General features: G+C 37.9%; 1 protein-coding gene across 7 annotated transcripts in view; it reads left to right on the top strand.

The window, feature by feature from the left end:
- The window catches only part of SLC38A9 (solute carrier family 38 member 9), an 89,264-nt gene that overhangs the window by 14,320 nt on the left and 47,148 nt on the right, over positions 1-27,796 (top strand). For 6 of the 7 annotated variants that reach the window (XR_004624072.1, XM_034656248.1, XM_034656243.1 and 3 more), the window contains 4 exons: positions 24,056-24,188; positions 26,750-26,871; positions 27,008-27,071; positions 27,310-27,403. Coding sequence is in view for 6 of the 7 variants with exons in the window: in XM_034656243.1 (XP_034512134.1) it covers positions 24,056-24,188; positions 26,750-26,871; positions 27,008-27,071; positions 27,310-27,403 (413 nt within the window). In the remaining variant the exon portion in view is untranslated. Of the gene's footprint in view, positions 1-3,855; positions 3,920-24,055; positions 24,189-26,749; positions 26,872-27,007; positions 27,072-27,309; positions 27,404-27,796 lie in introns of all 7 variants that reach the window. The other variant, XM_034656247.1, reaches the window with a different exon arrangement.

Genomic DNA, 27,796 nt, shown 5'->3' with positions numbered 1-27,796 from the left:
ATTGGTAAAATATGACATATAATGAAAAGGCCTATTTTGTACTCAGTGGAAGGACTCTAAAATACAGTCTAATGCTCTTTAAATTTTAGTCCATAAATTTAATGTCTCCCCCTACCCCCAAAAATGCCAGCAGCCAATTTCAAAGTTTATATGGCCCAGCAGTTTCACTTCTAAGCATTAACTCACAATGTCAAATAATAGATGTACAAGGTTGTTTAATGCAGTATTTTTTTAACAATAGTAAAAGATTTAGAACAACCAGAATGTCTTTTCTTACAGGACTGCATAAATTTTGGCACATTGATAAAATGGAATATTTTTCACCCATTTAAAAGAAGGAAGTGGCTTTGTTACGTATCAAAATGAAATAAATGTTGAACTTCTTTTGTTAAATCAAAAGAAGTCCAGAATAGTGTATATAGTGTACCATCATTTGGGTAAAAATAGATTTAAAAAACTGTGTATAAAACAATATGTATAAATGATTCTGGAAGAATAAGAAGTCAATTGTAAGAGTGGTTGCCTCCTCAGAGAGAACCAGTGCTCACGGTAGGAGGTGTGGCAGATGCTGTTGGGTAAATACCCAACAACTATTCAACCACCCTACCTGTTCCTTGCCCACAGAATCTTAATTTTGTCAACAGTGGCAATAGGTTTCAGTCCAGGAGATGAAGGAGGATTGGTTTAAGCTAGTCATCATAATCCTATTTCCATTTTCCAGACACTTAATTTTTTAGCCTTTCTTGAAGCTAGAGATGGCAATGTAAAATTTATCATATAAGAAATGTATCATTGTCATTTACATAGTGGCCATCACAGAAGATAATGAAATGAATCTTGAATTTTCACTTGTGTATTCCAACATCAAGTGAATACAAGAACTTATGAATGCTGATTGAATGCTCAGGATTTTTTTGAAACCTCTAAATTCTATGGTAAATAATTGACCACTGTGACAATAGAACATAGGTCACAAAAGTGCATTCCATTGCAATAAGTTAGCAGGAGTTCAAACAGTTCTCTGAGAATCTGCTTAACCGTGTAGATTAAATGGAAATATATTTTCTATAATGAAACTTGTCAAAATGAGAAGGGATCAACTGTTGACAATCATGGGATAACTACCTAGGTAAGCATATTTTAAGGAAGGCAAATATTTATAGGCACTTTGCAGTATTGAATGCTAATTTGCTTGTGAAATAATATCTGCTTAAGAAAACAGGAACTATTATTTGATGAGAAAAAAGTAGGAGTACCTAAAAACATTGTTAGTTCTATTAAAAGATGGGTTACTTCACTTTATATGCATAAAAAAACCTCAGATACACTGAGGGAAGTTATATTCCATTAGAAGAACCAGCCTAGGGGCACCTGGGTGGCTCAGTCGTTAAGCATCTGCCTTTGGCTCAGGTCATGATCCCAGGATCCTGGGATCAAGCCCCGTATTGGGCTCCCTGCTCAGCAGGAAGCCTTCTTCCACTCCCACTCCCCCTGCTTGTGTTCCCTCTCTTGCTGACTCTCTCTGTCAAATAAATAAATAAAATCTTTAAAAAAAAAAAAAGAAGAAGAAGAAGAACCAGCTTAGACAACCATTTCTAAAACAGTGATCATTTTAGAGTCATATAACTGGTGATGTCCCATTACAATGTTATCTGTGTAATATTATAATTTAGATATATTTTAAACTCTATTTACTTCTTAAAATTAGGCTTAATTTAGCCTCATCTTTATAGGTTTGTGAAATGATGAGTTTCATCATTGTTCTAATATGCATTGTGATAAATACCAAGTCGTTAAGATATCATTAGTCCTTGTGCTACCTAAAAATCATCTTACATGTAACCACACTTTGGGAAACTGTGTTTGGCCATCAGAGTATAGAAAACAACATTTGATACTTTTAGTTTGCTCTTCCTCAGTTTAGCTTGTGATTAATTTTATGTCTTCCACTAGATGGCAATCAAAATCATGTATTAGTTCAAATGTAACAGTTTTAAGAACTCTTTGAACTGATAGTGTGCTGAACCTGCTTATCACATTGGTGGAACTTGGGTCTAATTAAACTCGTGGAGGATGAAGCTTGTCACTGTGGAATAGGAATACATGTCATAACCATTTGGATCAGTTGAGGAACTTCTGCAAACTCTACATGTACACTTTTCTCTCTGTACACCTCTCCTCCCCCTCAGTTTTTCACCTAGCTTAGGGTAGAGTTAGGAATGTGGGTGGAGGGACAGAAAGGTTTAGAAATCTGCTGTGTTGTATGTGATATATTCCATTGGCAATCACTGGTCCAAGAGATTCTTTTCCTGCTTTTCCCAGACTTTCTGGTAACCAAAGATAGAGCTGGTATTCAGGATTGCTTCATACTGTGCTTCTGCTCTGAGATTATGCCCCTTGGGAGTCGAACATTCTAGCCAGCCTGAAACCACATTGTGAAGTGGTTAATTTGTTTGTGAGCTCCTCTTTTTCAGTTTTCTTCCAACATTTCCTTTTCCATTTTTCCTAGGGCCTAGGGTTTTCATGCTCCTTTTATATCCCCAGTGTTCCTCAGGGCAATAATTCACCCAACAGTTTCCTCTTAGACAATGCTTGGTAAATCATACTTTTCCTCACCCTTTTTTCACTAGTACTTATCTGTCCTATTCTTGTAGGGGTCTGTTGCCTGTTTGGTGTTTTAATGGAAAACTAATGTGTCAGAGACCTAGTCTATTACCTTTTCATGGCTATTTGCATTTTAATATGGAGAATCCTAGAAATATAAAAGCCTAACCTAAAAGTTAGATTTTTGTAATTGACAACATTACAAGAAGTCTGGCAAGCCAGCGGGACAGAAGTAGATATTGAAAATAAGCAGCATTCCTGGTGCCTTCAAACACACTATGCTACGGCCCCTGGTTTTTTAGAATGTCTACTAGTCTGCACATATGTAAGCTGGCTCTTTCTGTTTCATCTGGCAATAATACTATCCCTGAATAGCAGCCTGAATTGACTCTTTTGGATACTTGTGGTTCTGTGAGAGAGAAGGAATAACAAAAAGTGAGGAGTTTATTAATCTGTAAAGGTAGATCTGGGCCCAATAATAATGATTGGAAGTGGTTACTGAGGCTTTGTAGTTCCATAGCTAGGGATTATGAAGATGTATAACAAGAGTGAGTGGGGACTCTGCTTCTCCCTCTGCCCCTCCCACTGCTTGTGCGCACAGGTTCTCTCTCAAATAAATAAAAATCTTTAAAAAAAAATAAAAGAATATATAGCATTCCTAATTTAGGATAAAAGTATAGTATATGCAAAAGGAAAACTCATTTTCTTAAGAGCATTGTTTAAATCACCTGTGCTTCTGTGGAATGTTACAAATGATGTTTTTTCTCTACTTGGAGCTTTTTTAGTACGAGGGTGTAAGGAAGTTTCTGACAACAGAAGCATAAGGAAATAAATTCCATCACATAGAGGGAAGCATTGTTGAAATATTTTGGTATATTTTACCTTTTCTATGATTTTTTAATGAAGTCACATAGTATATACAATTTAATATATTGCTCATTCAGTTAAAATTCATTACTTCTCCCTGTTATTCCCTAGCTGTTTCCCTGCCTGCCTCTTTCTCTCTCTGTCTCTATCCCTCCCTCTCCACTTGCCTCCTCCTGTCCTTCTTTCTTATATTTTTTCCTTTTGTCAGTATTCACTAAGCTCCTGTAGTGTGTCAGAAAGTGCTCAAACACAGCGCCTACCTCCAGGGAAGGAGATAGACACACACTGAAAAAAGGGGAACACTATGATGAGCAGTTATAAATATTTTGATTTTATTTTTTTTTAACTCCGTACTCTTATTTTTTTTAACTCATTTTTCATTAGGAAAAATACTGGTTTACCCCATCCTGAGCCAGCATTACCAAGAGCCCTGTGGAATTATATCCCTGTGAGTAACTATGCTGCATGGTCTGGTTGAGCCCAGCCAGGAATACAATGAGGCCATTTGTAGTACTGATGGCTAGGTGTTTGGGGGCTTTCTGTGCAGCCACTGCTCTGGGTAAGAACATTTGTTGTGGTAGTTGTTTTGACTGAGGTTGAAGTTCTTTCGTTTGATTTTTGTTTTGTTTGTAATATGTAGGTGGTAGATTTTCTAAAGGATTAAGCTGGATGAAGTTTACTAACATCTGGTTACAAACTTTTCTAAAGGAAAAACCTATTCAGAGGCTCCCTGACATAGATGTGACAAGGGCATGAGGCCTTCTCCCTGCTTACCCCTCTGCCCACAAGGAAGGGGAATAGCAGCCCTTATCTCCACCTCTAAGTCTCTAAGGAGACTTTTAGTGGTCTATGGCAGGAGTTAGCAAACTTTTTTCTGTAAAAGGCCAGATAGTAAATATTTTAGGCTTTGCGGTCCTATGAATTAAACTTTGCCATTGTAGGGTGATAGTAGCCATAGAATACAAAATTACATGGACATGACTGTGATCCAATAGAATATACCATAGCCTGGGTGTGTCCTATCCTGCCATAATCTATCAACCTGTGATCTTTAGGAATGCATTTTAGGGTCTCAGGTGTAAGCAACCATAGAGACTGGTGCTTCCTACTGCTGTGACTCCTAGGGGTACCTCTTGCCTTGTTTCTGGGAAAGTTAGAGAGTAAAGCCTACTCACCTTAATTTCACTCTACCCCCACAACTGTTTCTAATAAAACTGTTCTCATAATAATTGTTCTGCTCAAAATGGCCCTGTCTATAGCCTTTCCCTGAAGTTCACGCCCCTGATGCAAGCCTAAAGTCCTTTGGCAAGGTCATCCAAGGACTTTAACTGCTATAAACTCTAGGGATAGAGACTGAAGTCAGAATGATGTATAAGGGGAAAGTACCAGGTTTCAAAGAGAAGTAAAAAGTTTTACGTAAAAATTGTGCTTAGGAATCACTGAAATGTCCCCCAAAAAACTATATGGTCAGTATTTTCTCATATTAAGAATTTTTTTTTTTAAGATTTTATTTATTCATTTTTAGAGAGAGAGAGAGTGAGGGGAGGGGCAAAGGGGAGGGAAAGGGACAAGCAGACTCTATGCTGAATGCAGAGCCTGACACGGGGTTTGATCTCATGACCCTGAGATCAAGACCTGAGCCGAAATCACAAGTGGTACACTTAACTGACAAAGACACCCAGGCACCCCAAGAATTCTTTCTAAACATTATGTTAAAAAATATGAATTTAAATGTATCATAATTTAATAATATTTAAATATGCTGTTTACAATTTATTAAAATAATGCTGATTAGCAGGTTTCTACATACCATATTTTGATTTCCTTCTAGTAGAGTCTCAAAAGTATAATTATTAGATTAAAGAATATAAACACAGTTAAGGCTTTTGATAAATGTTACAGTCAAATTGTTTTCTACAAAGATCATTCCACATTATACTTCCACCATCAGTGTATGAAAGTTCCTATTTCACAGTCCCCTTTCTAGCACTGTTTATTTTTTTTTCCTAAAATATCTCTTATATTTTATTTATAAAACTTCCCTGTGTAAAAGTTGGTTAATAGAAGCTAGTTAACAGAGCAGGTTTTACAGTGGACTCTTGCCTTTATGGGTCTATTCTATTACTGTGGCTGAGTCGGCTAAGTAACATTCCATACAGCTAACAATGGGTCCTGATCAGGCTGCTACAATATTTGCCATTTGTGTCAAAAATTTAGCCTTTATCACCTGAATGACCATTTGGGTAGACCATCTGTTGCTAGTATCTTTCCAGTGGCAAAGCAGAAGTTCTCTTAGCCATCTGTCTTTCTTGAGTCATGATGAAGATTTCTAAGGCTTGATGTGTAGTATCCCTTTCTTAAGTTATGGGAGAGGAACAAGAAAGAGGCTCATTTTCTTTGATGACCTGTTTAAAGAATAGATGAGTTTTCCTTTTAGTCTTTTCAGTTTCTAGGCAATTGATTTAAAATAGCAAAATGGTAATATAGATATTCATTTGAAGAATCACATGTATATATTAAAAATAAGATTTGTCTTAGTATTTATATTTACCCAATTCTCTACCTTTTTGTATTACCTTTCTAGTTTTTAAGGAAAGGAAATTTAAGTTAAAATGCTGACCTGACATTTTTCTTCTTCCCCATTTTTTTTTAATGGAGAATATTTAGGTTACAAAACGGGAAATTTTATTTATTTTCCAGAAATTCTTTTGGTAGATTTGTGTAAGAGAGTAGTAATTAGCATGACATTGCAGGCTGAAGCCTACCCTTTATTTATAATTACGACATACTCATACTCTATTTCAAAATATTAAGTTAATGATATTCTTACTTTATTGCACTTAAGCTAATTGGGACAATTTGTGATTTATTTTGGCATTCTCATAGAGCAGTTTTAAGAGTTGTTGGAGAGCTATGCTCTCTTGGGAATTTTCCCACATTCTTAATCTTCCTTTGTTGAGGTCACTCACCATGTCCCATTCGGATCTGCTTTTTCTAGATGGAAGATAGGATGCAGTGATGGTGGTGGTACTATTTTATATCAACCTAGAGAAAAATGGAAGAACTGTATGTTGGTGTTTGCTTACAAGTACTTCTAACTTGGTTCCTGGTGTTTATTTAATTCTTTTACCCTCAATCCAGTGCTGATACTAAAAACAAAACAAAAATCCTCACATTGCTGTTACTGATCATTTTGTGGCCATAAAAGAAAAGATTGTTTTCAGGACAGTAGGATTAAGCCAGTTTATGGATTTTTTTTTTTTAAGGGTTTATTTATTTGAGAGAGAGAGTGCAAAGGCAAGGAAGGCCTAAGGGAGGAAGAGAGAGAATCTCAAGCAGACTCTGTGCCCAGTGTGGAGCCCAACTCTGAGATCCCAACCCCAAGTGAAACCAAGAGTCAGACACAACCGACTAAGCCACCCAGGCACCCCCAGTTTATATATTTTTGTAAACCAAAATTTGGAAGCTTGAATTGCATTGAAAGAATTTTGAAATTCATTCTTAGCAGAATCTATATATTTAATTAAGATACACAGGCCTGAGAATTAATATTCAGGTGAAGTTCTATGTCTACATGGTGTTGATAAAGTTGTTTACTTGCAGCTAAGTAAAGCTTGGAGTTCTAAAATAAGGAATCCATAATTTTCAAGCTGGGGTTTATTAACATTTATTTTTTTCATCGTAGCACCCTTATCAGTTAAAAAAATAAAAATAACAATCTAAAAATAATGGGACTGAATATGTATGTGTGTGTGCATACATGTGGGTATTCACTGGCTTTTTATGTACATGTACTACTGAACTTACATATTATATACATTGTAAAACATAAAAATTATAAGATACAGTAATCAATCTTGATAAAATTAGCTTTAAATTTTATTTATGAACAGTATATTAATACTTTTGCTATCATGTATATTATCAATAATAATTGAGGGGCGCCTGGGTGGCACAGTGGTTAAGCATCTGCCTTCGGCTCAGGGCGTGATCCCGGCGTTCTGGGATCGAGCCCCACGTCAGGCTCCTCTGCTGGGAGCCTGCTTCTTCCTCTCCCACTCCCCCTGATTGTGTTCCCTCTCTCTCTGGCTGTCTCTATCTCTGTCGAATAAATAAATAAAATCTTTAAAAAATAATAATAATAATAATAATTGAATATGCTCTATTTTCTTAAAATATTTTGTAACACTTTGCTACACAGTAATTCAAACTGATTTGAAGTTTATTTGCATCTCACCCAACAATTATGTGGAAGTTTTTGTTGAAATTTACCTGGTAGATTTTCGTTCTCCCTGATGTCACTCAGTTCTTACATTGAGTGATGGCAGTGCTATTTTGTATATTCTACTATTCTATGCTAATTTTAAAGTTCAAAATAATAGTGTTTTTTAATACTGTTAATTTGGAAACAACCAGTAGTTTTGTTCCTCTTTTTTGGTTCTGTCTCCAAATTATCCCCCCCCAATCTCTCCTTTCCTTCATTTCTCACATTCTTCTAGCTCTATTTTCCACTCACTTCCAGCATTTGCTTCCCAGCATACACATACACCTGGAGAAGGAGGAGAAAAGGCATTGAATTAGTCTTCAGAAGGTGGCTGATCTCTCTGCTGGGGGAAGGGGAGAACTTAATAGAACCATCTTTACCAGGTTAACTGTGGGAGAAATCAAAACTGCTACAACCCATGAGCTTCTATCCAAAGTGGAGGAGCTGCCTACCTGGTCTGAACATTCCATTGACAGGGCCCTAAATATTTGAGGAAGGTCCTAAAGTTTATTAAAAGGTTATTTATAAACTTTTACCATTTTTTTAAAGATTTATCTATCTATTTGAGAGAGAGAGAGAACACATGTGCGAGTGGTGGTGGGGGCAGAGGGAGAGAATCTCAAGCAGACTCTCCACTGAGGGCAGAGCCCAGCCTGGGACTCAGTCCTATTACCCACGAGATCATGACCTGACCTGAAACCAAGAGTTGGTCGCTCATCCAAGTGAGCCACCCAGGTGCCCCAAACTTTTATAGTTTTTTATAAAGTTTATAAAAAATGTTATCTAGGGGCACGTGGTGGCTCAGTCAGTTAAGCAACTTGCCTTTGGCTCAGGTCTTGATCCCAAGTCCTGGAATTGAGCCCCGCATCAGGCTCCCTGCTCAGCGGGGAGATTGCTTCTCTCTCTGCCTGACCCTATCCCTGCTCCTTCTCTCTCTTGCTCACTCTCTCTCTCGCTCTCAGATAAATAAATAAAGCTTTTTAAAAAATGTTATATAAACTAATGTTTTATTTGATGATTTATAATGTTTGCAAATTTCCATTTTTGAAATATTTTGAATGTTTAATTTCACTGATTTGTAAACATTTCATAGTCTAAACAGTTTATAGTGAAAATACTGATTGATACTTGTATTACATGGAATAAATACCAAGATACTAGTGTTGTCATTTGCTTCATTATTACAATTATTATTTTGACTTTTTTATGTTTAATAACAGATTCAAAGGCCATTAACATACTTTGGAAGTTTTTAAATGTTAGAAAAAGTTTCATCCATGTATGTTAGATTGCAGATAGGAGTTTTTATAGGTGACAGACATCCTTTTCAGCAATAAAATTATATACAATGGAAGCATTTCTAAACATCCATTATCAGAATATTCTCTGCTCAGTGTGAATTTTTAAAAAGCAGCTACTTTCTTGGGGCACCTGGGTGACTCAGTCAGTTAAGGAACCGACTCTTGATTTCAATTTGGGTCTTAATCTCAAATAATGATTTCAAGCCCCACCCAGCGTGGAGCCTACTTAAGTATGTTGAGGCTTTTAGGTTTTTAATGCATGCTGTGTACCTATGTAGCATACTTGTGATAGCAACTTGCCATCACAGGAGGGGTTAACAAATTTGAAACAGTTGTCTTTTTATAGAAAAGTAGGTAGGGGCACCTGGGTGGCTCAGTTGTTAAGTGTCTGCCTTTGGCTCAGGCCGTGATCCCGGCGTTCTGGGATCGAGCCCCTCATCAGGCTCCTCCGCTGGGAGCCTGCTTCTTCCTCTCCCACTCCCCCTGCTTGTGTTCCCCTCTCTCGCTGGCTGTCTCTCTCTCTCTGTCAGATAAATAAATAGAATCTTAAAAAAAAAAAATAGAAAAGTAGGTAACTTGTGTTTAAGTTTGACACATCTTTATTAAGGTAGTTTGCCAAAAGATAACCAGTAAATTCTGTATGACACAAAAGATTTTTTTTTGGTCCCTTTTCATCTCATTACTAAATTTGGGAAGAATGTGTTAATTCAAGTTATATTTTTAAAGTCTTTTATCACATGATATATGTACAGAAAACTGTATAGCAGATCCACGGAATCAGCCTGAGACGCAGGAAGATACATCTGGATCTCTACAAATGAACATCTCCAGCGCTGAGTATCGAGGTACGAAGCGGGGAGCCGTGAAACCGCGCACAGATATCGGAAGCTAAACAGAAGGGGGAGGGAGCCGCCGTGTCAGGGCGCCGGGAAGCGGTAGCCACCTGCAAGGGGGAGCGGACAGACCGCGGACCCGCACGCTTGAGACAGCAGGCTGAGAAGGGAGCTCCGGGAGCGCACGCGGGACGGCTGGCGGTTGGCGGGCCACCTGCACGGGGGAGCAGGCGGACTCGCGGTCAGCACCCGTGAGACACCAGACTGAGACGGGGAGCTCCGGGAGCCCGCGCGGGGCGGCTGGCGGCTGGCGGGGTTGGAAACACAAAGGACAGAGACGTGCCGGCCCTGGAAGTGAGGGCTGGGACGCCGGGTGTGGGGCGCACAGCCCGGGATGCTGCAGGGTTGAGCAGCACCAACAGAAACAGAGTTAAAGTGGCCAGAACATCAGTGGAGAACGATCCGCGATCCCTCTGTTCTGAGACAGAGGCTGAATTTCAGCCGCTGCTGCTCTCTCAGAAGAGGCATAGCAAACCGCCAGGGAAAGCCGCCAGAGAACAAAAGCCCGGAAATACCGGCTCACAGGGTGCCCATCCCCATCCCCCCTCGCAAGGGACACAGAGACTCTACCCAAACAGGGTTTTCTGAGTACCTGCAGGCAGGCCCCTCCCCCAGAAGGCAGGCTGAAAAATCAAGAAGCCCACAACCCGGAGCGCCTGAGTGGCGCAGTCACCAAGCACCTGTCTTCGGATTAGGGTGTGATCACAACGCTCCGTAAGGAGTCCTTCATCGGGCTTCTCCACCGGGAACCTGCTTCTTCCTCTCCCACTCCTCTGCTTGGGTTCCCTTTCTTGCTGACTGTCTCTCTCTCTCTCAAATAAATAAATAAACTCTTTAAGGAAGAAGCCCACATCCCTAAGATCTCTATAAAACAAGGGCGCACGGCCTGGGTCCCAGTCAACACTTGGGCTCTGGACAACCCTGCAATCTCTCTTCATCAGAATGACGAGAAGGAGAAGTCCCCCCCAGCAAAGAAAAGATAATGAGTCTGTGGCCTCTGCCACAGAATTGGCCTCGGCCACAGAATTAATACATATGGATGTATCCCAATTATCAGAAATGGAATTCAGAGCAACAATGGTCAAGATGATGAGTAAACTTGAAAAAAGCATCAGAGAAAGCGTTGCTGAGAATATAGAATCCCTAAGGGCAGAAATGAGAGCGAATCTGACAGAAATTAAAAATTCTATGAGCCAAATGCAGTCAAAACTAGAGGCTCTGACGGCCAGGGTCACCGAGGCAGAGGAACGCGTTAGCGAATTGGAGGATGGGTTAGTAGAAGAAAAAACGAAAATAGAAGCTGGTCTTAAAAAAATCCACGCCCACGAATGTAGATTACGGGAGATTACTGACTCTATGAAACGATCCAATGTCAGAATCATCGGCATCCCTGAAGGGGTGGAGAAAAACAGAGGTCTAGAAGAGATATTTGAACAAATTGTAGCTGAAAACTTCCCTAATCTAGCAAGGGAAACAAGCATTCGTGTCCAAGAGGCAGAGAGGACCCCATCCAAGCTCAACCAGGACAAACCTACGCCACGGCATGTCATAGTGCAATTCGCAAATATTAGATCCAAGGATACAGTATTGAAAGCGGCCAGGGCAAAGAAATTTCTCACGTACCAAGGCAAAGGTATCAGGATTACGTCAGACCTGTCTACAGAGACCTGGAATGAGAGAAAGGCTTGGGGGGGCATTTTTAAAGCTCTTTCAGAGAAAAACATGCAGCCAAGGATCCTTTATCCAGCAAAGCTGTCATTCAGAATTGATGGAGAAATAAAGACGTTCCAAAATCGCCAATCATTAACCAATTTCGTAACCACGAAACCAGCCCTACAGGAGATATTAAGGGGGGCTCTATAAAGGTAAAAAGGCCCCAAGAGTGATACAGAGCAGCAAGTCACAACCGATACAAAGACTTTAAAGAGAAATGGCATCATTAAAATCATATCTGTCAATAATCTCTATCAATCTAAATGGCTTAAACTCTCCCATAAAACGCCACAGGGTTGCAGATTGGATAAAAAGACATGACCCATCCATTTGCTGTCTACAAGAGACTCATTTTGAACCCAAAGATGCATTCAGACTTAGAGTAAGGGGATGGAGTACCATCTTCCACGCAAATGGACCTCAAAAGAAAGCTGGAGTAGCAATTCTCATATCAGATAGACTGGATTTTAAACTAGAGGCCATAGAGAGAGATACAGAAGGGCACTATATTATTCTTAAAGGAAGTATTCAACAAGTGGATATGACAATTATTAATATATATGCCCCCAACAGGGGAGCAGCAAGATACACAAGCCAACTCTTAACCAAAATAAAGAGACATATAGATAAGAACACAGTAATAGTAGGGGACCTCAACACCCCACTATCAGAAATAGACAGAACACCCTGGCAAAAACTAAGCAAAGAATCAAAGGCTTTGAATGCCATACTCGACGAGTTGGACCTCATAGATATATATAGAACACTACACCCCAGAACCAAAGAATACTCATTCTATTCAAATGCCCATGGAACATTCTCAAGAATAGATCATGCTCTGGGACACAAAACAGGTCTCAGCCAATACCAAAAGATTGAAATTATCCCCTGCATATTCTCAGACCACAACGCTCTGAAATTGGAACTCAACCACAAGGAAAAACCTGGAAGAAACTCAAACACTTGGAGGCTAAGAACCATCCTGCTCAAGAATGACTCGATAAACCAGGAAATCAAAAAACAAATTAAACAATTTATGGAGACCAACGAGAATGAATACACAACGGTCCAAAACCTATGGGATACTGCAAAGGCAGTCCTAAGGGGGAAATACATAGCCATCCAAGCCTCACTCAAAAGAATAGAAAAATCTAAAATGCAGTTTCTATATTCTCACCTCAAGAAACTGGAACAGCAACAGAGGGACAGGCCTAACCCACTGACAAGGAAGGAGTTGACCAAGATTAGAGCAGAAATCAATGAATTAGAAACCAGAAGCACAGTAGAGCAGATCAACAGGACTAGAAGCTGGTTCTTTGAGAGAATCCATAAAATTGATAGACCACTGGCAAAACTTGTCCAAAAACAAAGAGAAAGGACTGAGATTATTAAAATTATGACTGAAAAGGGAGAGGTCACGACCAGCACCATTGAAATTGCAAGGATTATTAGAAACTTTTATCAACAGCTATATGCCAAAAAACTAAACAATCTGGAAGAGATGGAGGCCTTCCTGGAAACCTATAAACTACCAAGACTGAAACAGGAAGAAATAGATTTCTTAAATAGGCCAATTAACTATGAAGAAATTGAGTCAGTGATAAACAACCTTCCAAATAATAAAACTCCAGGCCCAGACGGTTTTCCTGGGGAATTCTACCAAACATTCAAAGAAGAAATAATACCTATTCTCCTAAAGCTATTTCAAAAAATAGAAACAGAAGGAAAGCTACCAAACTCATTCTATGAGGCTAATATTACCTTGATCCCCAAACCAGGCAAAGACCCCCTCAAAAAGGAGAATTACAGACCGATTTCTCTAATGAATATGGATGCCAAAATCCTCAACAAGATCCTTGCTAATAGAATCCAACAGTACATTAAAAGGATTATCCATCATGACCAAGTGGGATTCATACCTGGGATGCAAGCATGGTTCAACACTCGCAAATCAATCAATGTGATACATCATATCAACAAGAAAAGACTCAAGAACCATATGATCCTCTCAATTGATGCAGAAAAAGCATTTGACAAAATACAGCATCCTTTCCTGATTAAAACCCTTCAGAGTGTAGGAATAGAGGGTACATTTCTCAATCTCATAAAAGCCATCTATGAAAAGCCTACTGCAAGCATTATTCTCAATGGGGAAAAGCTGGAAGCCTTTCCCTTAAGATCAGGAACACGACAAGGATGCCCACTCTCGCCACTATTATTCAACATAGTACTAGAAGTCCTTGCAACAGCAATCAGAAGACAAAAAGGGATCAAAGGTATCCAAATCGGCAAAGAAGAAGTCAAACTGTCTCTCTTTGCAGATGACATGATACTCTATATGGAAAACCCAAAGGAATCCACTCCCAAACTATTAGAAGTTATAGAACAATTCAGTAAGGTGGCAGGATACAAAATCAATGCCCAGAAATCAGTTGCATTTCTATACACGAATAACGAGACTGAAGAAAGAGAAATTAGGGAATCCATCCCATTTACAATAACACCAAAAACCATACGTTACCTTGGAATTAACTTAACCAGAGACGTAAAGGACCTATATCCTAGAAACTATAGATCACTTTTGAAAGATATTGAGGAAGACATAAAAAGATGGAAAAATATTCCATGCTCATGGATTGGAAGAATTAACATAGTTAAAATGTCCATACTACCCAGAGCAATCTACACTTTCAATGCTATCCCGATCAAAATACCGAGGACATTTTTCAAAGAACTGGAACAAATAGTCCTTAAATTTGTATGGAACCAGAAAAGGCCCCGAATCTCCAAGGAACTGTTGAAAAGGAAAAACAAAGCTGGGGGCATCACAATGCCGGATTTCGAGCTGTACTACAAAGCTGTGATCACAAAGACAGCATGGTACTGGCACAAAAACAGACACATCGACCAATGGAACAGAATAGAGAACCCAGAAATGGACCCTCGGCTCTTTGGGCAACTAATCTTTGATAAAGCAGGAAAAAACATCCGGTGGAAAAAAGACAGTCTCTTCAATAAATGGTGCTGGGAAAATTGGACAGCTACATGCAAAAGAATGAAACTTGACCACTCTCTCACACCATACACAAAAATAAACTCCAAATGGATGAAAGACCTCAATGTGAGACAGGAATCCATCAAAATTCTAGAGGAGAACATAGGCAACAACTTCTATGACATCGGCCAGAGCAACCTTTTTCACGACACATCGCCAAAGGCAAGAGAAATAAAAGATAAAATGAACTTATGGGACTTTATCAGGATAAAGAGCTTCTGCACAGCCAAGGAAACAGTCAAAAAAACTAAGAGACAGCCCACGGAATGGGAGAATATATTTGCAAAGGACACCACAGATAAAGGACTGGTATCCAAGATCTACAAAGAACTTCTCAAACTCAATACACGAGAAACAAATAAACAAATCATAAAATGGGCAGAAGATATGAACAGACACTTTTCCAATGAAGACATACAAATGGCTAACAGACACATGAAAAAATGTTCAAAATCATTAGCCATCAGGGAAATTCAAATCAAAACCACACTGAGATACCACCTTACGCCAGTTAGAATGGCAAAGATAGACAAGGCAAGAAACAACAATTGTTGGAGAGGATGTGGAGAAAGGGGATCCCTCCTACATTGTTGGTGGGAATGCAAGTTGGTACAGCCACTCTGGAAAACAGTGTGGAGGTCCCTTAAAAAGTTAAAAATTGAACTACCCTATGACCCAGCCATTGCACTACTGGGTGTTTACCCCAAAGATACAGACGTAGTAAAGAGAAGGGCCATATGCACCCCAATGTTCATAGCTGCATTGTCCACAATAGCCAAATCATGGAAGGAGCCGAGATGCCCTTCAACAGATGACTGGATTAAGAAGCTGTGGTCCATATATACAATGGAATATTACTCAGCTATCAGAAAGAACGAATTCTCAACATTTGCTGCAACATGGACGGCACTGGAGGAGATAATGCTAAGTGAAATAAGTCAAGCAGAGAAAGACAATTATCATATGATTTCTCTCATCTATGGAACATAAGAACTAGGATGATCGGTAGGGGAAGAAAGGGATAAAGAAAAGGGGGGTAATCAGAAGGGGGAATGAAACATGAGAGACTATGGACTATGAGAAACAAACTGAAGACTTCAGAGGGGAGGGGGTGGGGGAATGGGATAGACTGGTGATGGGTAGTAAGGAGGGCACGTATTGCATGGTGCACTGGGTGTTATACGCAACTAATGAAGCATCAATTTACATCGGAATCTGGGGATGTACTGTATGGTGATTAACACAATATAATAAAATAAAATTAAAAAAAAAAAGATTTTATTTATTTGAGAGAGAGAGCACAAACGGGGGGAGGGGCAGAGGTAGAGGGAGAAGTAGACTCCTCGCTGAGCAGCGAGCTCTACCACAGGCTCAGTCTCAGGACCCTGGCATCATGACCTGAGCTGAAGGGAGACGCTTAACCGACTGAGCCACCCAGGCACCCCATAGGTACAATTTTAAAAATAATTATAAAGCCAACATCTATGCAGCCAACACCAAGGTGTAGAAATGGCAGCACCCCAGAAGTTCCTCATATGTCCTTCACCAAACACATCCTCCTTCCCTACAGGTAACCACTCTCTTGATATTTGTGTGACCATTTCCCTACTTTTATTTATTTATTGTCTCTGTATCCTAAATACTTGATTCAGTTTTACTTTTTGGTGCACTTCATGTAAATGAGATCATTCTATATGCATTGCTTTAGAATTTTTGTTCAGCAGTGTAATTTCCATCCAAGTTGTATATAACAGTATTTCTTTCCCATGTTTTCTGGTATTTTATTCTAGGACTATCTGAAGTTTATGTATACATTCTACTCTAGTTAGACATTTGGGTTGTCTCTAGTGTGAAGATCTTACAGTTAATGTTCTTATAAACATTATTGCATGTGTGTCTTAGCATACACGTGTAAGAACTTTCCTAGGATATATGTACGTGTATATTCAACTTAATTAACTAGATAATGCAAAACTCTTTTCTACAAGCGTTAAACCAGTTCACATTCCCATTATACTGTCTAAGAATTTTGATTACCTACTGCTAGTGCTTGGTATTGTTAGATTTTAAAATTTGAGCAATTCTGGTGATCATATAATGGAATCTCATGTTTCTTGCAAGATAATGAGGTTGGCAAAATGTTATTAATGGTTACTTCCAGGATTATGGGTGATTGTTGTATTTGCTATGTTTTTTTATGCTTTCTGAAGTATTTATACTTAACTCGTTAGCTACCACCCCATTTCTTTCGCTCCTTTTTACAAAAAACTCTTTAAAGTATTATTTATACTCACTATACCCGTTTTTCTTTTGAACCCAATTCACAGACAGGCTTTTGCCCTTACTACTCCACTTAAACTGCTCACATCACAGTCACCAGTGGTCATTTCATTGATCAGTTCTCATCTCATTTGACTTAGCGGTAGCACTTGACATGGTTAATCATTCTGTCCTCCTGAAAAAATGTTTAATTGGTTTGAGGATAACACACTAAATTAACACACTAAATTGATTTTTGTACAGGTGCTACTTCTTATTTTGTATAGTATTTAACACTTTGATTACACCCTCCATCATTTCTCCCCCGTTTTACTTTAAACACTTTAAACTTACAGAAAAGTTTAAAAAATTATCCCCATAATTTTTCATTAACTTTTTTCCTGATCTTAAAAGTAATACAAGTTTTGATGATTGTACTATGGTTATATAAGATATCATCATTGGGGAACTTGAGTGGAGTGTTTATGGGAACTCTCTGTACTATTTTTCTAACTTCTTTGTGACTCTAAATTATTTTAAAATACTGGGGCACCTGGCTATCTCAGTTGGTAGGGCATGTGACTCTTGATCTTCAGATTGTGAGTTCAAGCCCCACATTGAAGATAGAGTTTACTTTTAATAAATTATTTCAAGGGATGCCTGGGTGGCTCAGTCGTTGGGTGTCTGCCTTCAGCTCAGGGCATGATCCCAGGGTCCTGGGATCGAGCCCCACATCAGGCTCCCTGCTCTGTTGGGAGCCTGCTTCTTCTCTCCCACTTCCCCTGCTTGTGTTCCCTCTCTCACTTGCTGTCTCTCTCTCTGTCAAATAAATAAAATCTTTAAAAATATATATTTAAAAAAACCTTTTCAAAGTAGACTTTTCTTAAAATAATACATCATAGTTTACTCACCATATTCTAATGAGCTTTTATGATATGCCAAGTACTATCCTAGCCCCTGAGAATATAGGAGTGACCAAATTGACATAAATCCCTGCTCTTATGGAACTTATATTTACTGGAAGCAATCAATAATGAATAAGTATAAATTGTGTTAGTATAAATGCTAAAGAGATACTGTAAAGCAGAGAAGATATATGAAATGACAAGGGTAGAGAAGGTGGGTTGAAATTTTAGCTATGCTGTCAAGGGTAGTTAAATACCTCATTCCTCAAATGAGGAAAGAATTGAAAGAAGTAAAGAGGCAAGCCATGCAGATATTTAGGGGAAAGGCTTCAAAGACTTTTACCTGAAAAGCCTTCAGGCTTTTACCTGAAATTAGTAACAAAGGTCCTGGAGTAGGTGCATGCTTATAGTGTCTCAGGAATTGTGAGGAGGCTAGTGTGATAAGTATTTTAAGCAGTGAAGTCCAAGAGATGGGGTAGGGGAGAGGGGGTGGCAATAGCAGTCCGAAGTATGAATCAGGAGTTCAGGCTAGAGATAATAGGTTGATCACCATCAGTATATGCATGATATTTAAATTTACTGACTAGATGAGTCCACCAAGAAATTGAGTCTAGGGGCGCCTGGGTGGCACAGCGGTTAAGCGTCTGCCTTCGGCTCAGGGCGTGATCCTAGCGTTATGGGATCGAGCCCCACATCAGGCTCTTCTGCTATGAGCCTGCTTCTTCCTCTCCCACTCCCCCTGCTTGTGTTCCCTCTCTTGCTGGCTGTCTCTATCTGTGTTGAATGAATAAATAAATAAATAAATAAATCTTTAAAAAAAAAAAAGAAAAAAAAGAAATTGAGTCTAGATAGATAAGAGAAAATGTCAGTGGCTTGAGCTCTGGATTACTCTAATTATTTGAGGGTTGCGGTTTGAGAAGGAATTAGCAGAGGAGACCAAGACTGGGGGTTCTTCCCTCTAGGATCATATCCTTTGTTAGCATGTGAAGTTCTCCATGTCCTTGCCCAGGTTTACCTCATGTCTTACCCTTTTTCTTCCTACTACTTAGAGTTTTCAAAAATACATCATGCTTTCTTTCCTGGTTCTTTCTACATGCTTTTATATATTTTTTAGAAACCCTATTTTTTTCCTTTTTTCCCATATCTGACTAAGTGTATCTTTTAGGATTCACCTCAGCTGTAACTTCCTCAGTGGTCTGCTAGACATGGTTTAGCTTCTCCTTCTGTTTGATCACATAGTACACTGCACATACTTAGTACCACACAACTCTGTCCACTCTTTCTTGCTCCCACTGTTGCTCATAAGTACTCACTCTCTTTCTGTATTTTTCCCTCTGGATTGGAATTGCTTACCTATGTATCTCCTCCAGCAGATTATGATCCTTCAGGTTCTATGTCTTATTCATCGTTAAATGTTTAGAACTATGCTAAATACTTGGTTGGCACTTAATAAATAATATTTAATAAATTTGAGAACCAGTACAAATTAATTAACCATAAAAGAGAAAATTCTTGGGCTCAGCCTTTGATAATGAGTGAAATTGAAGTGTAGAGCAGGGTTTTTGTGAAAAAGGATGTTGTATAAGCATCAGAGGAAGTGAGAAACACATTAGCAAACTACAGGTCACTGATATTTTTATTGTAGCAGCAAGGAATTTCTAGGTACAGTGGCTTGATTAACTTCTTTTCTGTCTTTATTGAAAAGCTGCATGTCAAGACACAGCATTTTATCAAGCAGGAAGAAACATGTACAGTGGATTCATTATTTTGAATGTTTATTTTGCTTGAGATTTTTGAATACTTGATTCCCTTTTCATTTTTTAACAACCTGCCCCAATCTGGCAGGTTTTGGAGTGCTTCAGCTTTCATAGAGATGTGAATAAAGGAACAGCTTTAAGTCATGGGTCTTCATATTGAATATGAACCTTAAGAGTCATGGAATTGTTAAACTTCAGAGAAGCATAACTGGTCAGTGGAAGGGTGGAGACAAACTTAAAAGCCAAAATTTTTTAAGGAATTTAAGGAGTGGTACCTAGAAAAAGTGTTAGGTAGAAATAATGTTTCTCTGTTTATAAGGGTATTAAATGAAAATATGGGATTTTGAGTCACATTTTTAAATATTTTAAAAATTTCGCTAAATGTTAAAAGCATTTTCTTCTGCAGCATGACCATACATATTTATAAGGTAAAACAAATGTAACTTCTACATGAAATATCATAATTTATTTTTACTTTGGCACAGTTGAGCTACATCTCATTTGGGAAGTAACGCTGATAGGAAGCGATCATGTGAAACCATGATCAAAAGAAAAAGCCCAAGTTTCAAAAGTATTTTACTCTTAATACTGTTTTCTGTATACTATTAATTTTTTAAAAGTGTTTTCAGAGCCAACTGAAGTTCAATTTAGAAATGTAATTTATATTTTTTGCTCTCTCAGTTGGAGCCTTAAGCGTATGTTTCTAATAATTTAGTTAAAATATGCTGAGTTGGATATTTTTTTAAGAGAATCTGTTTTGAAAAGATTCCAAAATATTTGTTTGAACAGGCACTCAGCATCTCGATGAAAACTGTTGGAAAAGAAAAACTTTCAGAGTCATTCTGCTCTCAGAGTACCCAAGCCAACTAAACTGGTACAGTTAACACTTCTGTTAGAGGCCAGAAGCCAAAAAATGTAGCATTTCCTGGACTGCTTTTCAGCAAGCCTTAAAGCCAACTTAGTGGTTGATATTAATACCGTTTTCAGAGTAAAAAGCTGCAAGTAGAACATCTACACCTCTTTATTAATATCATACTTCTTAGTCTCTTTTAGTGATCCTTGATTAGTTACAGTCTCTGTTTTATGTTGGCATTAAAGCTGTAATTCTTTATTGAATTTTGTGTGGGGTATTGTTCTTGCAAAAAAAGAAATGAATGCTCTGCTCTGTAGGTTGTGACCCCAGGTATGATTAAATACCTGGATGTAAATACTTTTACACTGCTTTTTAGTACTGCTGTCACAGTAGATATACAAATTATATAGAACACTGTAATGCTTTGGGAGGGTTGGTAGTTACCTAAGTCTACCAAATTTATAAGTAAGGATAGTTTATTCAGCCTTTGACCCTCTTGTTTTCTTTATATCCCTTTCAGATTTATTGACATCCTTTATTTCACTTAGTAGTGACATGCTTAGTAGAGAGAGACTGTCATGTTGATCTATATGTCCACATATTTGCTCTAGTAAGTGCTCAACTTTAAGATATTTGTTGGTTTGAACTGGAAAGTACCTATCCTATTTAGGTGCTGTGGTAGAGAATAAATAGCAAAAGAAAGATTCAGAGATTCTGTATACTAACTAGAGAGACAGGATTAGATTTAGTATCTATACTATCATTTCTCTAATATCTAGTAGTTGGAAAAATAGCAGAAACTAACATTTCAGTCACTTGGTTTTTCAAGTACTTCCACAAGATTAGATGTTGGAAAAATAGCAGAAACTAACATTTCAGTCACTTGGTTTTTCAAGTACTTCCACAAGATTAGATTAACTGTCCCAGAAATGACTAACAAATTTTTTATTTAAATTCAATTTAATTAACATATAGTATATTATTAGTTCCAGAGGTAGAATTTAGTGATTCATCAGTTGTATATAACACCCAGTGTTCATTCCATCAAGTGCCCTCCTTAAAGCCCATCACCCACTTACTCCAACCCCCTATACCCCCACCCCTCCAGCAACCCTCAGTTTGTCTCCTATAATTAAGAGTCTCTATTGTTTGTCTCCGTCTCTATTTTTGTCTTATTTTTCCTTCCCTTCCCTTCCCCTCTGTTCATCTGTTTTGTTTCTTAAATTCCACATATGAGTGAAATCATATGATATTTGTCTTTCTCTGACTGACTTATTTCACTTAACATAATACCCTCTAGTTCCATCCATGACATTGCAAATGGCGAGATTTTATTCTTTTTGATGACTGAGTATAATATTCCACTGTATATATACCACATCTTTTTTATCCATTTATCTTTCAGTGGACATCTGGGCTCTTTCCATAGTTTGACTATTGTGGACATTGCTACTGTAAACATCGGGGTGCATGTGCCCCTTCAAATCACTATGTTTGTATCCTTTGTATAAGTACCTAATAGTGCAATTGCTGGATCATAGGGTAGTTCTGTTTTTTACTTTTTGAGGAATGTCCATACTGTCTTCCAGAGTGGCTGCACCACTTTGCATTTCCAACAACAGTGTAAGAGGGTTCCCCTTTCTCTGCATCCTCACCAACATCTATTGTTTCCTGAGTTGTTAATTTTAGCCATTCTGACTGGTGTGCGGTGTTATCTTGTTATGGTTCTGATTTGTATTTCCCTGAGGCTGAGTGATGTTGAGCATTTTTCATGTGTCTGTTGGCCATTTGTATGTCTTCTTTTGGAGAAATGTCTGTTCATGTCTTCTGCCCATTTCTTGACTGAATTTTTTGTTTTTTGGATATTAAGTTTAATAAGTTCTGTATAGGGGCGCCTGTGTGGCATAGCGGTTGGGCGTTTGCCTTCAGCTCAGGGCGTGATCCCGGCGTTATGGGATCAAGCCCCACATCAGGCTCTTCTGCTATGAGCCTGCTTTCTTCCTCTCCCACTCCCCCTGCTTNCCCCCTGCTTGTGTTCCCTCTCTCTCTGGCTGTCTCTATCTCTGTCAAATAAATAAATAAAATCTTTAAAAAAAAAATAAGTTCTGTATAGATTTTGAATACAACCCTTTATCTGGTAAGACATTTGTGAATATCTTCTCCCTTTTAGTTTTGCTGACTGTTTCTTTGCTGTGCAAAAGCTTTTTATCTTGATGAAGTCCCAATGGTTCATTTTTTTGCCTTTAGAGACGTGTCTAGCAAGAAGTTGTTGTGGTCGAGGTCAAAAAGGTTGCTGCCTATGTTCTCCTCTAGGTCTCACATTTAGGCCTTTCATCCATTTTGAGTTTATTTTAGTATGTGGTGTAAGAAAGTGGTCCAGTTTCATTCTGCATGTGACTGTCCAGTTTTCCCCACACCAATTGTTAAAGAGACTGTCTTTTTTCCATTGGATATTCTTTCCTGCTTTGTGGAAGATTAGTTGACCATAGAGTTGAAGGTCCATTTCTGGGTTCTCTATTCTGTTCCATTGATCTATGTGTCTGTTTTTGTGCCAGTACCATACTGTCTGGATGATTACAGCTTATGACTAACATAAATTTTAAGCTTTTTTCAGAACTGTAAGTGTAGAAGAGTTATATAGAACCAGAGAAATCTGGTGGGGTTTTTTCCTTCATTATTTGGATCTGTGTGTAATCTGAAAAGAGCATATTATATACAGTTTGGGGCATAGTATCAATTGTGACTTTGAGGGATTTGAGAGTCAGTGGAGGAGGGCAGTCCTTTTCATGCTACTCTGCCTAGTCTTTCTGTTTTAGAACAGAAGCTGGAAGCTTAGAAGCAAATGGAGTTTCAGTAAAGAACTGGCAGGGTTAATGATGAAAATGATGATTGAAAACCAGAATTTGCAGTTGATTGGGATATAATTATGGGAAAGAAGCATAACATGATAGCATAATAGGATTTGTTACTGAAGTCCAAATAAAGTAGAATGAGGCTAAATATCTCTAGTGTCTTGATGTTCCATTTGATAGTACTTTGGACAAGTTTCACAAGGGAGGTGGTTGAGATCACTAATCTTTAGTACATGAACCAAGCAGTAGATATTTTATTTGTCGTAGGAAGTAACTTTGGCCCATAAAGAAGGAGTGGAGACTCTTTAGTAGAAGAGAGTAGTTCCTCTTTAGTAGAGGAACATTTATGACAATAATTTCTTTGATTTAGTGCCAGAAGCTTTTTGAGAGAATATTCAAAGCTGTATGGGTCTAAATTTCATTGTCGAAAACTGACACCTGCTATATTTCTTTTTAATAACTGACTGAAGCTCTATTATGTCTCCTCTATTGCTAAATTCCTAAAGATTAAAAACGTACATTTATAATAGTATTATGAAACAAAAGCTTTAGTCTTTGGATTGGATAATACTTCTTTTGTGACATTTTCTTTTCCCACCAAAAGTGAGAACTGAATGCCTTGCGTTGGTACATCCCATTTCTAATGGAGGACAAGAAGTTATTTTCTTCAATGGCTGACTTCCAGAATTTCTGGCTGAATGTTCTTTGTCAAGTGTATATTCCCTTCTCTAGGCCTTTCTATATAGAGCCCACAAACATCGTCAGTGTGAATGATGTCATTCAGAGGGTTAGCGACCATGCCTCTGCCATGAACAAGAGGATTCATTACTACAGCCGGCTCACCGCTCCTGCAGACAAGGCACTGGTAAGGGGCAAGCATTGCTAATTGTCTAAGGTTAAGTTGAAATGAACAGTGATCAGATAAGCCAGGGAAACTCCCAGTGATTGAACTTTTTGCTGGCCGTATTCCAAGGATGGCATCATGGAAAATTAAGATAGTAATTAGTACACGTCTTACATCTCAGGCTAGTTCATTCTTATCTAGCATGACAGAGATTTGAAACAATCTCTCTGTGTTGGATTAATTTCTGCTAGTCCCCAATCCTAAGAACTCTGAGAGGGATAAACTACTTCTGAAGTACTTTAGGTCGTTGATAAATAACATAAATAATAACAGATCTGGTTAGTCTGTTCAGTTATTAAGTTTGAAGCTACAAGGGAAAAAAGTTTTTAGAATTTTCTACAGGAGTGGGAAACTGAAATACATACAAACATATATAATATGTTACTATTTAGCGATGTCCTTTTATAGATCAAAAACAAGGGTCAAAGAGCAGATTCTAAACATTTTAGGCTTTGTGGGCCATATGCTATAGCATATTCTTCACTTTTGGTTGGTTTTTTTTTTTTTTTTAAGATTTCATTTGTTTATTTGAGCAAGAGAGAGCACTAGAGAGAGAGAGAGAGAGAGCAAGCATGAGTAAGGGGCAGAGGAAGAGGGAGAAGCAGGCTCCCTGCCAAGCAGGGAGTCCGACTCGGGGATCAGTCCCAGCACTCTGGGATCATGACCCCAACCGAAGGCAGACACATAACTGACTTGAGCCACCCAGGCACCCCCATGTCTGTTTTATGATCATTACAAATATAAAAATCATTCTCATCAAGGAGGCTGTAAAATAATAGGTTGAAGGCCAGATTTGACTATGGGCCATAGTTGTTGACTTTTGATCTTCTAAAATCTGTATTATTATTTTAGAATCAAAAATATGTATTGGAAATAATTTGGTTGCTTATAAGAATTATACGTATGAGATATGCAGAAACTTGAAAGCTTAAAGAAAAATGGAAACATTCTGGGAGGAAAAATGATACTTTTATAGATAATAAAAAAAGAAGGGAACCAATATTCTTTAGATGTTTCCTGAGGGACAGGATTGCGATATCATTTGAACATAGATATCTCACTTAAAGCCTTGTGAGGTATTAAGATATCCTTTTGTATAGCCAAAGTAATGCCTTCCAAAATATTCTGGTCATTTTTTCCCCAGTTTTTTCATTTTTTCTTCCCCTCAGCCTTTATATCAGTACTTGTAGTAAAGTCTTAGTTCCATAACAAAATTATCTAAGCCCTCTGTGGAGTAGAAGTAATCCAGTGTCTCTGGGTCTAATTTAGACCTCCTAGAGGCCCTACCTGAGGAAACAAACTTCAGAAATACCAGCTGGGCCAGTCTAGTCCTGAATGGGCGTTGTTTGCCTGGATATTAAGTCAGCATTGAACACCAAGTTGAACACCTTTTGTTAACTGACAGTGAGATGACTCTAGTAAATCAAAGTGTATAAATAGTGATAAATAGTCATCTAGAATTAACAGTAAGACCATTTTTAATGAATGTATGTATACATCCAGGCTCATTTCCTGAGAATTCCAAAATTGTTTTTCTTAAAAGATGTTTAAGGGAAGAACAGTGTAAAACCACATCTCAGCATTTTACGGAGTTGTGCCTTTTTATTTCTGAAAATTTCCTCATTTATCTTAATATTTTAATTCTAAGATGGGGAAGGGAAGAAAATTATTTGACTGCCAACGTTTCCAGATCCTTGTTAATAAACATGTGGCCTGCACAGGCCAGCAGTGTTGGCATCACTGAGAAATTTCTAAAAATGCAGAATCTCCATCCTTACTCCAGACCTACCGAATCATAATCTATATTTAACAACATCCCTGTGTCAGTATCTAGTGAGGTAGAATTCAGAAGGTATGTATGGGAGGTAAGGTGAGAGCTATGTGTATAAGAGAATATATCTCTTCGGTCATTCTCTGTGTCTTCAGCCTCTCTTGGCTCCTTGCCTTTTGTTTACATATCCCATCTTTAAGAATCCTTACTTTGTCTTTCCTTAGGCTATGTTAGCTCACTTCTTACTTCTGCTTTTTAAATGCTTTTAGTATATATTTCGTTTCTTTACCTTGTATTGATGTATCATTTCTTTATAGTTTGTGTTCCTTACCTCTTTGCTAAAACCACCCTCACAGCGTTCAGTGGCCACTTGATTCTTGAAGTTCCCCTCACTTAAGGCCCAGATCTCCTCCATCTAGAATTCCTTAATCTCACTCTTTGCTGACTCTTCTTTCTTTCTCATGAAAATGAAGAGAAAAATATTTTGATAGTTGCATATTTTAAGAATTCATTGTCATTTCATGTGAGGAACATTTTGTTGCTCTTGTTCTTTAAATTCTTGGTCCTTTAGATTTTCTACTACATTTAGAAAGGGTTTTTTATATTCATTAATCAGGGATACATGTTGTTTGTTTGTTCATGATATTTAGAATTGTGTCTAGAGTCAGGTACTCTGATGTTTAGAAAATATCCTGTTTTGCACATTTACTGGTTGTAACATTTCTCTTAATAACATTTCTTCTTTTATTAGATTGCCCCAGATCATGTAGTTCCAGCTCCAGAAGAGTGCTATGTATATAGTCCATTGGGTTCTGCTTATAAACTTCAAAGTTACACTGGAGGATATGGCAAAAACACCAGTTTAGTAACCATGTGAGTAAAACTTCTTTTTGGAGCATAACTTAAACTATATGTAAATGAAAATTCCGGTTGTTTTAATTTTTGTCTTAATTAAAATGTTTAAAGAGTCAAACTCCATATTTTTATTGCTATTATTCTGTGTTTTCAGTTTCATGATTTGGAATACCATGATGGGAACATCTATATTAAGTATTCCTTGGGGCATGAAACAGGTAATATAATTTGTGAGCACAACTTTTGCCTGAATTTTTTTTCTCTTTATATTGTAAATTTTACAATAGAGGTTTTAATAAATCTACACAACATTTATTAAAGAAAATAGATAATTATATTTAATTTTACATTGTCAGGTTTTTATCATAATTGTTTAGGGTAGGATAACATAATATCATTGCATATGAATTTATTCTAACATGATATATGTTGTTCTATATTTGTATTTTTAAACAGGCTGGCTTTACTACTGGAATATGTGTCATCATGCTGATGGGCATTTTAACACTTTATTGCTGCTACAGAGTAGTGAAATCACGAGCTATGATATGTAAGAGTTTGCCATGGTGCAAATAGAGTAACAATTTGAATATTAATAAGTATTTCCTGTTGAAGTAGATCACTTATATGGACATTCCACATGTGTGTTAATTATTTTGTGCCTAAAGATTTACTCTCTAATTCATAGCATTTAGCCAAACTGATAGTCAATGAATTAGTGACTGCCTTTGAAATTCAGAGAGGTTTGTAGTTCTTTGCAGCATACCTTTACTTTGATGCTAATTTCCTTATAAGAAAAAGTATTCAGGTCATATTTTAAAAATAAAGTGTATATCAGAACTAAATAGAAAATTCTGTGATTCTGGGGTGCCTGGGTGGTTCTGTCAGTTAAGTGTCCAACTCCTGATTTCGGCTCAGGTCATGATCTCGGGGTTCTGGGATC

Source organism: Ailuropoda melanoleuca, chromosome 3 (assembly GCF_002007445.2).
Source record: "Ailuropoda melanoleuca isolate Jingjing chromosome 3, ASM200744v2, whole genome shotgun sequence".
NCBI lineage: Eukaryota > Metazoa > Chordata > Mammalia > Carnivora > Ursidae > Ailuropoda > Ailuropoda melanoleuca.
This window is presented reverse-complemented; position numbering and strand designations above follow the sequence as displayed.